The sequence below is a fragment of the Pangasianodon hypophthalmus genome, chromosome 6 (assembly GCF_027358585.1).
Source record: "Pangasianodon hypophthalmus isolate fPanHyp1 chromosome 6, fPanHyp1.pri, whole genome shotgun sequence".
Taxonomy (NCBI): Eukaryota; Metazoa; Chordata; class Actinopteri; order Siluriformes; family Pangasiidae; genus Pangasianodon; species Pangasianodon hypophthalmus.
Genome location: NC_069715.1, coordinates 13,756,698 through 13,771,412, shown reverse-complemented (window position 1 = coordinate 13,771,412; position 14,715 = coordinate 13,756,698). Strand labels below are relative to the sequence as shown.

Here is a 14,715-nt window from a genome sequence, read left to right as displayed (position 1 = left end):
ACTGTCTTGTCTTCTTGCTTTTGAAAATAAACAAAAGAAATGGTACTTTTTTGTGACTTATTCTTGTATGTTTATCTGGTCTACCTTTGTGTTCATCTTAATCTGATCCTCCTGCGTCCATCAACCTCACTTCTGGCTCTGCTCTGGTTGTTTCTAGCCATTAATTACTAGTAATGGAGTTGTATTAGGAGTCAACTGAAATGGCCGTGTCTCTTTATTAATCTGAGTTGTCCTGAGGGTTTATTAGCTTGCTAAGGTGATTGTCTGTAGGATAAAATGCTTCTAGGACAAGTCCTTCTTTTTCTCTAATATTTTGCAAAATTGCTCCCATTCATTTGCTCTGTGACAGGTGAATTAACCCAGCAGGAATGATCTGAGATTGTGTTAGGACACCCCCTTCCCTCCCACACCCCTCTGCAATAACACCCATCTCTCTCAGTACAGCCGCTGCTGCTGTAATTTAAATGCGAAACATAACTAGTCCATTTTATAATTTAATTGAGCTATTTATCTGTCTCCTAATGGCTTCATTGGACACTTGAGATTGATGGTCTGCCAAGATTGTATATTTAACTTCTTGAAAAAGTCTTCTCTCCTTAAGTCACTTTGCTATTCCACGCAGAGAACGGGCCATGGTTTTAATTATATTCACTGTAGGTAATGACAGTGGCCTCACCTTGCTCTGCTCCAGAGGAGAAGATGAGCACAAGTAGTGCCAAAACATTGCAGAGCCCTGACTTATGACCTTTAGATTTGCCTGACCCTAAATATGACAATCTTAGACTATGTTTTCCTAATGGGTTCCTAGTGAGAGACTGGCAGGACACTGAAAATTAAGTGTGTGGTGAGCACTTCCACTCATAATAAAGTATGTCTAATATGCCAGGTGCCAGGAGGAATGCCCTGTCGGTACATATGGCCAGCAGTGTGCCCTCCATTGCGACTGTCAGAATGGGGCCAAGTGTTACCACATCAACGGCGCCTGTCTATGTGACACAGGCTTTAAAGGACCTCATTGCCAGGAGAGATTCTGCCCCCCAGGGTTGTACGGGCTTATATGTGACAAATACTGCCCCTGTAATACTACGAATACTTTGAGGTAAGCACACAGAGGTATAACAATACTGAACAAACTCACTCTGAAGTTCACAACCAACACTTAGACTAGACATCATATGCATTCTCATCTCTTGCAGTATATGAATGTATTTGTTGCAGTCATGCAGTACAGCACCTAATTCCACAAATTAGATTCTCTGCCTTGGTGAGCAGAAAAGCTCATTAGGTGAAGCAGGTGGTAATATATTCAGCACTACACAGTTCATTTATGACCAGAGAGAAATGTAATTACCTTTTGACTAAACTAAGAAATTATCTTATTTATTTAATATCAAGTACTATAGAGGAAATACTTTAGGTCTGCCATGAAATTATGTGTCTGTTACCAAGGGCCAGATGCTTATGTTGCGTTAATCAGTTTATTAAAATGACCTGTGAGTTGTTTCCAGGTTTTTCTTGAGGTTTTTTCCATAAAAGTCGTAAACATGTTTTGCAATACAATATAGCGTAAAGGCAAGAGACATGTAAATAAAGGGTTTAGATTGCATGTTCTTTTGAATAGTCCACTTTAGACACTCTACATATCATCTATAGGCTATCTATAGGCTATGAAACAGCCTATCACCTTATTCTCAACAGCCAAATTATGTAAAAAATTTTTATCTATCTTTCAATAAGATGGCATAAAATGTATCAAGGTATCTACTAAACAAAACTGGACCATCCAAATTAAGTGAAAGAAAAATGCTAAATTTGAAAGTTTATGGCTGTTGCTTTTAATAGATAATAAATGCACACTATTTTGAAATAGTGGAAATGCTGGTTTATCATGACAGTCATCTGACAAGTACACGGTTTGTTAACTATGTTTCGAGTGTCCACAGTGAACTGTCTGAAGGGTTACCAAAGTTTATACTAATAGGATAATATACAGTTGAAATAAAGGGAAAATATTGAATAAACTTCTATTAGTAGCCTAAAATACTGAGAATATATTGAGGCTGATAGTCATTAATAGTCCTAGTCATGATAATAATGCTAATTTGCCATGTTTTTAAATTTGTTTTAATTTACCAATTTGGAATCCACTCACATTAGTTGACTGCCAAATCATAAAACAGCATTTTGATACCACAGGAGTATAATAATGGATGGAGGCCAAATGGGGGGAAAAACGATACTCACGGAAACTCACAGTTTTTGTTTACTCAATTAACAAATGCACACACTGTCTATTAAAGACAATATTTAAACACCATACAGAAAGTTTGATGCTAAGTGAGAAGGGAAAGCTGTTGCAGCAGAACAATGGGAATGGTCAGTTAATCTTCAGTAATTACTTTAAGGTTAAGGTTGCAGTGAGTTCTGAGCCTATCCAGGGAACACTGGGTGCAAGGCCGGAATATACCCTGCATGGTGTTCATCACAGGGCACAATGCACATGAATATTCACACACTCATTCACACATAGGGGTGATTTTGCAAAGCCAATTAACCTACCAGAATATTTTATATCATTACTTATCATAATCTCATATATTTGTCATATATTTAAATTATTGCCTTCTAAAGGCATTTAATAGTTATTCATTGTATATTTATATTGCTAAAAAGTCAAATATTATGAATACAACCCAAATTCAACCACATGCTGGAATATAGTATTTTTGCCCAGCGCTTGACAAAATTGCACTTACCTTTTCCTCCTCTGAGAAAAGCCTCTGTTTTCAGCATACTCCACCCTGTGCTCTGTTTCTGTATTAATTCCTTACTATGTATGCAACTGACCTCTACATGTGGTTCTTTGTTCTTGAAATGTTTTTGTTGTGTAAAAAAAGAATTTTTACTAACTGATTCTTACTTCAAAGGGCAATGGCAAACATTATTACTTTAGTACATTACATTTGGATGTAAACACATTATTGTTGTTTTACATGTTGCATACTTTACAGCAGTTTCTATTCTGTTCAGCAATTCTTAAAACATTCTTATTGAATGTAATTCTTATTAAAGAATTGAAGCTTTACGTTGACCAGCAGTACAATAAGCTACTATGGAACTCCTTCTCAGCAAAGACGGCATTCATATCCACACTCTTCACTTTACAACAAGATCTGAGAGTTTAGTGTCTAGATCCATTTACTTCATTCAGCTTTCAAGTTGAATTCTGAACACCTTTCAGCGATAGTGTGCCAATCACTCTTTATAGCACCCCATGCATCCTTTATTAGTTTTAATTTCCTGCCTGTCTTTTATTCTTACTCTGTTGTTATTGGAAGCAGTGTTTGTTGCTTTTCTTTGTACCTATTCACATACTTCTTCTCTCCATCCCTTTCTCTCCCTATCGCTCTCTCTATCTCTCTCTCTTTCTCTCTCTCTCTCCCCTATCCCCCCTCCTCTCTCTCTCTCCCCTCTCTCTCTCAGCTGTCATCCTCTGTCAGGGGAATGCTCCTGTACAGCAGGGTGGACTGGTCTGTACTGCAACGAGATGTGTCCTCCGGGCTACTATGGTGAGGGCTGCAGTTTGAAGTGCCAATGTGCTAATGGAGCAGACTGTCATGGGGTCACTGGGGCCTGCATCTGTGCTCCTGGCTTCACAGTGAGTCCACCATCCATCACTGACCTATTTATACTAAGGAATCCTATGATGTAATACAGGCAAATAGGCTGTGCCCTGAAATCAGCTATTACAAAGGGTCTAAAAGTTACTTTTTTCTTTTTCTTGTGACTGACCGTTTAGTGCAAATGAATTTTTATGTGAAGAAAGTGAGGGGATTGAGGAGGGGTAATCATATTCAGGGCAATGAGATTTGTCCCCTGGGATACTAAGGTACAGCACAGAGAAAAGAGCTGTATTGTTATGGAGATCTGGCACTTGACACATTTCACAAAATGTGTTGTTCAAAGTTATTTTCTTGTCATCTCATTTGAGGCAATAGTGTTCAGCAGTAGAGTTTAGCTCTTAAAAAACATTTTATAGGGTTGTACATGCACATGCACACTAACACACCTGCAGTTTCTTGCAGCCTTCGAGCTCAGCAGGTACTGAAAGCTTAATACTGCCTCATAATAGACGTGCCCTCTTACACAGCAGGCCTGGACTTAATATAAAGACCCTTGCCAAAAAAGAAGAAAAAAGAAGAGTCAGAGATTCCCTCTGACATTAATAAAAAGTGTCTGGCTTATGGAGCATGTTATACAAATCAGAATAATGGATTACACCGGTTCTGGATTTGCCTTCCTCCCCTTAACCACTAAGCAATGAGGGAAAACAGATGAAGATAGAAAGATGAAAAATGAGTGGTCAGATGTGATTAAGAATTATATTAATAAAATCCTGCCCCTGGTTTTATTGTTTTACATAAGTATGTTATTGCCAAGCCTGTTAAGGAGTAACTGCTTTCTCTTGTGATTTAATAGAACAAAAAGAAGAAAGGAAGATGCACAAATAATGACTTGGTGAACTGCTTCCACTGCAGGTATTTTCAGTTACAAAGCGTGGAAGTCTCGCAGTATAGCTGAAGAGCTATACTTTGTGCTGGAGATAAAGACAGAAGCAGTGGCCTGATTAAGACAAACACAGAGCGAGGTGCTCCTGCCAACTCTTACCTTGGCTAGAGCTGTTGAGCTGTCTGGTAGCAGAGTCTGTGGCGGATTGCACCAACTAGAGAAGACATTGCCTGTGTCTTAATTTTCTTCACCTGCTCCAAGTGCTGGATTTAAGAGGCCTTTTGCCAGTTTTATTAAACACAGCTAGAGGAGCTTTGCCCGGAAAACTGAGTTAACTACATTGCAGTGGAATGGGGACACTATGCTCTGTTTCCCAGTTAAATCTTTCATTCAGGCTTATAGGATATCTGTGTCAGAAAAAAATAATGCACATTTAATAGCCACTAGAGCTGTTATGTAGTAATATGTCTCAGCATAGGGGAGAAGCTGTTTCTTGCTGTACAACTGGTACTATAGTGTATGGATGTATGGAATGTAAGGTGATGGTAGCACTTTCGAATCAGTATAATATATGGAAATGTATTTCCCTCACATCTCTCTAAAATACCAGCAGTGTCGAAGTCTCTCTGTCCTTTGTTCTGGTTTGGTCTGAGTCTTGCCTGAGCTCATCATCATATTCAGTTTTCTTTATTCTGGCTCTAAGCCTTATTCTTTTTATCTTCACAACTCCAGATTCATGTTACTGCCACTAAACCTTTGTCCATACTTTACACAAGTTTTTCTTGGTGTGATAACAGCTTGAATTCTCACATTCACACCATTCAAGTGCTTTTCAAGCCAACTCCTGTTGGGTTTCACACACTTTCAGCATATTGTTTGAGGGCCAATAAATAAATTTAGATTCACTGTTTGAAGGATGTTCATTTGTTCATTCCTCATCATTTTTACACTGATTAAGGCCAATATTTATGACCTTGGGAATGTTTTAGATATATTGTATATAGATTTTTAATGTCTCCCCCAAGTTCATCTGCAAGTATTCCTTGTAAGGTGATATAATTAAAGCATCCTATACTGCCGTATAATACATTGTGACAAATAAGTTAAATAATTGTGCCAAAGAAAAGCTACTGTAGGCTCCAAAGGAAAGACAAGCTTTATCCCCAGAGAGAATTCCTTGGTTAGTGCAACCTAGTGCATTCAAATTCCTGTGTCATTAGTGGCTGAAATGATTTTACCACAAGATCACTAACCAGTAAATTGCTGGAAGTCAGGCCAACAAACTTTCCAGCTGCATGCGCTGCTGCACTCACAAACTACTTTCACATCTCCACAATCCCTTCAAGAGAACTGCCAACGTTTGCAGTCTGGAAGTTGTCACTTTTGAGCGGAACAAAGATAACAGCACGTAGATTGATAAAAAATTAATTCGCAGATGTACGCTTTTCATGTGGGCATGTGGAGAGAGAATGGGTGCAGATGGAGTGGGTGCGTGCGTGAGACGATGAGCACGATGAGCAGGGAGAAAAGCATAGCAATGAGAAGTGAGTGCATGAGAGAGATAGTAGAGAAATAGAGACAGAATGTTGGAGAAAAATAGAGTAAGCGAAAGACAGAGAGAGACTCACTACTCTCACAGCTCAGTGAAATAGTTCATTCAGGCTTCCCTCTCAAACATAGTTCCAGATGCTAATGAGCTCCATCCCACTGCTTGCAAGAGGGAGTCAGGAGCCACCCTGCACCCTACTGCTGCACCACTAATTGGAAGGCTAAATCATCATGTCAGCTGTCAATCAGAGGCAGGAATGACACAGCCAGGTACTTGAGATGACCAGCTAAGGGAGATAGGATCCTGCTAAAGCACACAGATTGCACAGGGTCTGGCTCAGATAGAGCCGAGGCTTTGAGAGTTCAGTGCATCTCAGTCACCAGTCACTGGATGGTAATGGATAGATGAGGGGCTGGGCAGTCTCACATGGTCTGCTCATTAAATCTGGGCTCTGGCATAGGGACTGAAGCTTCCTCTACTCCCATGTGCTGTAGATCCAGGTTTTGCAATTCTGCCTCATTTGTACACGTGATTCAACTCATTAGCTAATTACCAAGGCCTTCATGAGTTGAATATGACATACCAGGAGAGGAAAAACCGAGTCATTCCCTCTTTTCTGAGACTTGATGACTAGTCATATTGGCCTTGGTGTGCATTTTACAGAGAGGTTGCTTGCAGACCTTTTGTTGATTAGCAATTTATAATGTGATGTGAAGGTTCACTGAGAGTCTGATGCTAATAAGGTGAAATTTGAGCCTCTGATTAGGAGAGTTATTAAATTAAAACTGTTATTGCTATCCCTGGCAGCTGAAGTACAAGAATTTGGCCATCTGATGATATTTCCTTATTCCTACCTGTGTGTGTGTGTGTGTGTGTGTGTGTGTGTGTGTGTGTGTGTGTGTGTGTGTGTGTGTGTGTGTGTTCTCAGGGAGAAGACTGCTCCCAGACATGTCCTTCTGGATTTTATGGAACTAACTGCTCATCTGCCTGTCACTGCCATAATCAAGCCTCCTGTTCTCCCATTGATGGCTCCTGCATTTGCAAAGAGGGTACCATCTCTATCACACTCTCCGTTTCTAACTCACCTTCTCCTTTTTAGTCTCTCTGATACTCAGATAAATTATGGATATTTACATAAGCCCAAACAAGGTTGCAGCATGAACAGCACACAACAAATCAATGTGTTGTTTTAATCAGAATCATTAGAATTGATTTACCATTGCTCACTTAATCAGTTCTTGCATCACTTTAAGACAGTCATTGATGAATTCTTCTTCTAGATTTGTAAATACTGTGTTATTGACCTGCTCATTGTAATCTGTTTACCACTAGATCATGCAGGATTTAGAATACATGAGAACAGAACTCAAAACACATTAACTTTTTTTTTTTTAAACTTCAGTGCATGCTGTTACAAAAGACTTGAACTTGAATCAAAGGATCCACAAAGCCTGGAGGAAGATGCACAAAATGAACTGAATTAATTACAGAAGAGCAGTGTGTGTGCAGTCGATTACAAAAGTTTGTATACCTTCATGACAAAATGAAGAGGATAATATACTCTATAGCATCAAGACGGTGTGTTATATTTTAGCCATTCATCCTTTAAGCATTAAAAATGGCCAAATAATGAATGTTAAGATATTAATAGGGAAATAAAGGAGAATTTGTTATCAATTAAAAAGCTGGCATTTTACATTCTAAATGGGATACAGATATTGTCTAATAACTTATATTCTGCCCATTGTCTTCAACCTCTTTCATATCTTCTGAACAGCTTTTAGACCTTTTAGTTGTAATATTTGTAATATTTCTCTCTGTGGTGCCCAACTTCCTGTACAATTTTTCTGAGATATCTGTACTAACTCTGCCATATTGCTTGGCAATACTTTGCCCATTCTTCCTGATATATCTTATAATTCTATCTTCTTTAAATCTGGTCTGGAGACTGAGAGATTCATGGCAAAACATAATTTTAGAACATTATTCTGATGATTTTGCCTTGTTACATGTTTTGGATTGTTTTTGTGTTGGAAAGTATATCCACATTTAATTTTTACCACTGTTGTATTTTGTACAACAGTAAAATTTTACTGTTTTAAAATAAATATATTTTCCATTCTTCCATTAAAACAATGGGGGATGCCTCAGCTGTGCATGGCATCTGGCTGAGTGTGCTTGAAGAAGCCACTGGTGCTGCATAAACATGGGTTAAACACCACAAGGACATACAGCAGCAGCAGCACCAGAGTTACAGATCCAGTCCCATCAGGCTGGGAGCAGGCTCATTACAGTCGCCACCTTTAATCTACATCCCATTCATAATTCACCAGTCTGCTAAGAGCGAGTGTTCTCTATGGCCTTCCTTCTCTCTTCTTCTCTCTCTAACTCTTTCTCTCACTGCCTAATGTCTAGCCTGAAGCCATGCAAGTGTTCTGTTCATTGACCTCAGTGCAGTGCAGTTATCAGGAGGCTTAGGTCTTCCAACTCCTCTATCTGATTTGACCTCACTTCCCTTTTATACCTCCCTGAGCGCCACCTATTGATCGCATTTAATTATAGACTGGAGAGGGCTCATTTGAGTTAAAGTTAGAGCCATTATAATGCAGTCTGTAGTGAGTGTTGTGGATTACCAGTATTCTGAACTTACCGCCCCTGGTTAGATACATTAAAGTTGATAGCAAGTGAGTAAATGAGTAAATCATTTAATGGGCTTTCTACCATGCTCTCTCTCTATCTATCTATCTATCTATCTATCTCTCTCTCTCTCTCTCTCTCCTTCTCTCACTTTCTCTGTGTCAGGCTGGCAGGGTGTGGACTGCTCCATCTTGTGCTCCAGTGGAACATGGGGTCTCGGCTGTAACCAGACCTGTATGTGCGTAAACGGGGCTGCCTGTGACCCCATCGATGGCTCTTGCTCCTGCACACCAGGCTGGAGGGGGAAGCACTGCCAGCTGCCTTGCCCTGTGAGTGTGTGGGATTACCAGCTATGCTATTTCCACCTACCTGTGGCTACACACAGTATATTTGTCCTTACATTGCACAGAGTTTTGGCTGATATGGATTGTGTGTGTGTGTGTGTACGCTTCAGGATGGCACCTACGGGCTGGAGTGTCGGGAGCACTGTGACTGTAATCATGCCAACGGATGTGATCCCATCAGTGGCTACTGCCTCTGTTTGGCAGGATGGACTGGTGAGTAACAGTGTGCAACAGTGACACTAACATTACACCAGCAAACATCATGATTAACTGTTACATGACTCCTAAGCTTGGCATTGGAGACAACATACACCGTAACTAATGACACAGAAAACATAGCCAGAATTAAACTTGCCTGTGATTAGCAATAGATGCGACAGAATCATTTTCATTCCTCTTTGTATCCATGAGGTCTGTGAAATCCTTAGAGAAAGTATGGAAAATTAAGCAAATTACTGCTCTCACAATTATGTGAACTTGCATTGGGCGTCAGCTGAACATTATTGTAATAGCCTGTTCTGCTGTTAAAATGCAGAACTCAACATTCATTTTCATTTACTCCAAAGTCTCAAATCTGCCCCCAACCAAATGTCCTGATCATTTTGTCATTTTTAAACACTAAACAAGGTGAATTAAAATGAATTTGATATGCTGCAATGGCATCGTATCAGCCCATAATTCTGCATAGTTAAATATATCATTCAGATATTTTTTTTTTTTTTTTGCTATAAAGCCATCATTCCTACAAAGGATTCCATTTCCAGATCATTCACTGCTTCCTATATCAAAGCCACCCAGATAGCAAAAGAATGATGGCCTAGTGTTGGGCCATGCTTACTTTCATCAGGCCCACATGCCACCATGGAATGATGGTAATGAACTCGTCTGAGTCTGGCTGTCAGAATACAGCCAGAACTCCACTTTGCTAAGCTCATATCTGAGACAAGATATGGACCCAAATTTACATTGGGTCACTTTTATCCCAAAATTCAAAAAAAAAAAAAAAAAAAAGACACAATATGGTTGGTTGAATTTTGTCCATTTTTTGGCCCATATTACCACTACCATTACTATAACTGTGCCTTATGCAGCCTGTGATAATCTGTATTGGACAATGTACATACTACAATTATTCTCGGTTAATCAGAAGAACTTACACTTTTGTATCAACAGACCCCCAGTAAATGGCAAAATTGGGTTATTGAGATAACCCAGTTTAGCCATTTTTGAACAATGGAGCATTTATAATGAGAGTTTAAACCATGCCATCTAATTACCCTGTACTCTCTCAGGGAGAGTTTTCAAGCCATATGGTCATATGAGCAGGCTAAACTGGGGCTGTGTGTCCATTTTAGCCGAGTTAGAGAGTGGAACAGGTTCAGCCTTTGTGTTCAGCAGGAGACAGAAGGGTTGGGCAGGGTCTCTATATCTCACATCACCCAGGCACCTATTCTGGGAAAGGACTCAGCTCTCATTACTGGCGAGAAGGAGCCGGTTGCGCAAAGATCTCACGCTCTGAATCCTGCCCTGGTCTCGGCCATCTGCCCTGCCTAATGGAGTCACCGGGGTGCAAATGGGCCTGTGAGACACATTGAACATCTGAAGAGACATGCACTGCGTGACAGTGATTTATGGAAATACAGAGACACAAAGATCTACAAGAGCATATAGCATGTGAGACAAGAGAATGAAGGCTCAATTTGGTGTTTGCATAAATGATGGTAGAAGAGGATAAAGCAAGAAAATGGGAATTGGAGTGTATGAATGTATTTATGACATAAAGGGTAATAAATGCATTGCAGGCCGTGGTGTGAGAGCAGCATGAAAAAAGATGGAGAAGAGAGATGAGATGGATGTGATTTTCTTAGCAAAGGTGTAAAAGCAAGTGTAGATGTAGAAGGATAGAAGGAGCAATGGAGTAATGATCAAAAGTGTCGATATACTGTAGAGAGTATGTTTATCAAAGAAACGGAGACTGGGAAGAAAGAGATTAAATGCTTACTCCAAAAGAATCTGTGTGTGCACATGTAATATTGAGTAAGATAGAGAAAAAGAAGGTAGACAACGAGAGAGAGAGAGAGAGAGAGAGAGAGAGAGTGCGGTGTGTGGAGAGCTCCAGAACAAGAAGAATGACTGTAACACTGCAAGCTCTGAAAAGCTCCCTGTTGAATAGTTCAGTATGTACAGTATTACACTGTGCACATGTATCTTTTATGAAGATACATGTTGAAGTGTCTTTCTTGGGCCACTGAAAATGTTTTTTTAATAACAAAATAAAATCCCATAATTTTTGAGTGAGAGGTTTTTTTTAAAATATGATGGTTATGGTCACTGCAATGGGAACAGAAACTTGTCTGTTGAGTGAGTTGAACAGAAGCAGGACTCTTGTTTTCTTTTCTCACTCTTGCCTTATTTTCTCGCTCTTGCTTTGCTTTTGTTGTGCACATACACACAAAATATCCTTTTTGTTTGAGAGATGAGCTTGCCAACCACACACCAATTCTCTAGCAAGGCAGATCAGATTTTGCTGACGTACTGAAACTGTAAATATTTAGGTATAACTCCACATGCAATACTAATATAGCTACATATAACAACTGATGATAAGAAAGAAAATAACAATACATAAAAGGTCAACCTAAAACACACAGCTTATAGAAAAGGGCATTCATATGGTGGAGTGGAGTATGAGTAAATAGTTTTTTCTTCCTTTTCAGTACATACTAACTTCATAGACATTAAGTATAGTTACATAATTCATAACATTTATTTCTAACATACAAATACAACATATCTGCACATACACACAAAATATCCTTTTTGTCTGAGAGATGCATACAAATTCTGTAGCATGAAGGGAAGAAAGAAAAAAGTGAAGAGTTACCTGACAGCCTCTATTGTTTGCCTCAAGATCATGAAATTGGTGCTTAAAATAGAATATACATGGTATAGTTGAGAATAGAACAACAAATGCATCTGAACTACACAAAAATGCCTGATTAAAACAGCTAAATATCAGTGCAGTTTCTAGTAGTCAGAATGAATTCAATATTTCATCTTAGGCATGTGTATTTTTCCAAATAAATGTGCATTTATTAGAGAAACCTTTCTACATGTGACTTACCTCTAGCAAGGAAGAAAAGAAGGATAGGCTCTCACAGCAGGCTGTTGTAGTCATATTTTAGAGTAATTTTATAGTGTAAATAGTGTAATAAAAACCTCATTTCTAAAGTCTAAAAATGATACATAAATATAAGCACATAAGTAATCATTTTGGGGAAATTCTCATATTTGCATAAGCCTGTTATAAACTATTGGGCTAATTAGCAATGGCCAGTTTGTCAATATGGACCATTCCTTTCTATCATCAAATTTTTGTGTTAATTTATTTTTCATCTTTTAGTCCCTAGTCTTTTGTTTCTACTACATTAAATTGCAGTCAGTCAGAGTGTCTCGTTGGAAAAACACAGGTATTTTAGTGGCTCTGGTAGGGTCATTACGGTGAGGAGGATTGTATTCTGACTGACAACAGTAACATAGTCTAGTTGGTTTTGTGGTGAGATAGTCTGTTATTTTCACAGGTTTTAGTATAGGTCTGAAAGGACTATCTCCACCTTATAAAACCCTACCATTGATATATTCACCCACTCACACACTTGTTTTTCATTCACCGAAGTCCTGTTGGATGTTCTAAAATGACGTGGAAAGCGAGACCAACAATCATAAGTGCTTTATGTATTTTACATGCACTTTAATTATGTGTGTGTGTGTGTGTATGTATGTGGTTGTGGGTGTCATACGACACTCATCATACAGCAGATCAAGTGTGTGAGGTACATTTCTCACCAATTGGCTAGTGTATCAAATATCATTGACTCATTTTCATCCAAGTCCTATCTGTTTATACTTCTTTCTTACTTTCTTTCTTTATTTCTTGTTTTCTCCTCCCTCACTTCACTCTGCAGGTTTTCTGTTTGTCACCATTACGCCCTTGCTGCACTTTTCTATTCTTATCCGTTGCTGACTGTAAAAGGGCTCTTTTTCTGCCCATGCAAACTGGAGCAAAATTGGGCTTGCCCCCTCTTTGAAGTGTCCAGGCCGGGTTTGTCTTAATCGCTTGCCCCGGCAGGCTCCAAGTTTTCATTACCCAACCCCTACCCCCAGCAACCCCCCCACCCCACCCCACAATTACCCAACCCCACCACGACCACCAGAAATCTGTGCAGGTATGGAGGCTGGGTTTGAACACGGGGGCCAGGTCTAATTCAAAGCTGAGTCACTAATGTTGCTTTAATGGCGAGAGAGAAGTCTCTGTCAAAGGAAATTTCAAATGAGGGCTCATGCGAATGAGAGCAGCTGCATTAAAGTGTGCTTGAAGTGTGTGTGTGTGTGTGTGTGTGTGTGTATGCGTGCGCTGAACTGTACCACCAATCTTCACTATATAAAGTCATTGTGTTTTGTTCTTGCCATATTTGAGTTTTACAGTGTACTGACTTCTAAATGGTGATTACTGTATCTAGTGATTATTGGTTATTATTATATGCATATATTTGTATGTATGTATGTATGTATGTATGCATTTTTAAAGTGTATATTGTATGCATTTTTTCTGTTTGTGTTGAAGCGCCAGTATTGCACATGGCACTTCAACACTTCCAATTCAGACAGTCTGACAGGCAGGCAATCTTGTGTGTGTGTGTGTGAGTGTGTGTGTGTTTTTCTTGGTGGACATCTTCCCTACTGCTTTGCACACAAGCCCTAGCATAGCTAAAAGAGAATAGAAGAGGAGGCCAGGCTGCTCGGGGGACTCGGCCCTGTTAATGAACATGCTGCACTGGCAGGAAGGCCTGGTCTGATCAAAAATACATATGGAGCAGAGCACGGTGCTGTGGCCAAGAGATGCCTGAACCCACACACCCAGCACTTTAAAACTGGGACTGATGTCTTCAGAGTGTGCTGCCACTCAGCTCGGCGCAATACACACATGGCCTCCTGGGTGTTAGCTTAGCCTCGCTCTCAGACTCGCATACAGAAGCACACTTATGTGGAGTGTTCACGCAGTGCTGTACACTGCTTGTGTCCTGTGCCATGCGTTAGTTATTTTGGAGAATCTTAGATCTAGCAGTGACTGTTACAGCACTGCTCTTTCACTGCTTCCAAAAAATGCTGCTTAGGTTTTCTCTGCTCGTCCCACACACCTATTGTCTCATATTTGATTCTGCATTTGCGTTTTGTGTATCTTGGTTCTCTGAATGTTCCCTGTCACTTTGCTAATTTTGACATAAAACAATTTATTATAATCTATGTGTTTATGTATGTGTTTTTTAAACAGGTATCCACTGTGACAGTGTCTGCCCTCAGGGCTTCTGGGGGCCAAACTGCTCCATGACCTGCTCATGCCAGAATGGAGGCTCATGCTCCCCTGAAGATGGCACCTGTGTGTGCGCTCCGGGCTACCGTGGCACATCCTGCAAAAGATGTAAGCATTCCTTTCAATATCTCGCTCCCTAAATTGCTCAAATGACAGAGGGTCATGTTAATAAATGTGGATTCTGTCCCATGTGGAGTTAAGTGGGTGTCCCAGTGACAGTCTGAGGAGAGCAGCACTTAACCCTGGGTTAAAAATGCAGGCCAACCAGCTCTTCATCATGGGCCAGCTTGTAATCACTGCATTCG

General features: G+C 39.9%; 1 protein-coding gene across 5 annotated transcripts in view; it reads left to right on the top strand.

Moving 5' to 3' along the window:
- The window catches only part of megf11 (multiple EGF-like-domains 11), a 109,904-nt gene that overhangs the window by 71,483 nt on the left and 23,706 nt on the right, over nucleotides 1-14,715 (top strand). For all 5 annotated transcript variants that reach the window (XM_053234966.1, XM_026927092.3, XM_026927089.3 and 2 more), the window contains 6 exons: nucleotides 887-1,099; nucleotides 3,484-3,658; nucleotides 6,987-7,107; nucleotides 8,861-9,024; nucleotides 9,150-9,252; nucleotides 14,372-14,518. In XM_053234966.1, the coding sequence (XP_053090941.1) occupies nucleotides 887-1,099; nucleotides 3,484-3,658; nucleotides 6,987-7,107; nucleotides 8,861-9,024; nucleotides 9,150-9,252; nucleotides 14,372-14,518 (923 nt within the window). The remainder of the gene's footprint in view (nucleotides 1-886; nucleotides 1,100-3,483; nucleotides 3,659-6,986; nucleotides 7,108-8,860; nucleotides 9,025-9,149; nucleotides 9,253-14,371; nucleotides 14,519-14,715) is intronic.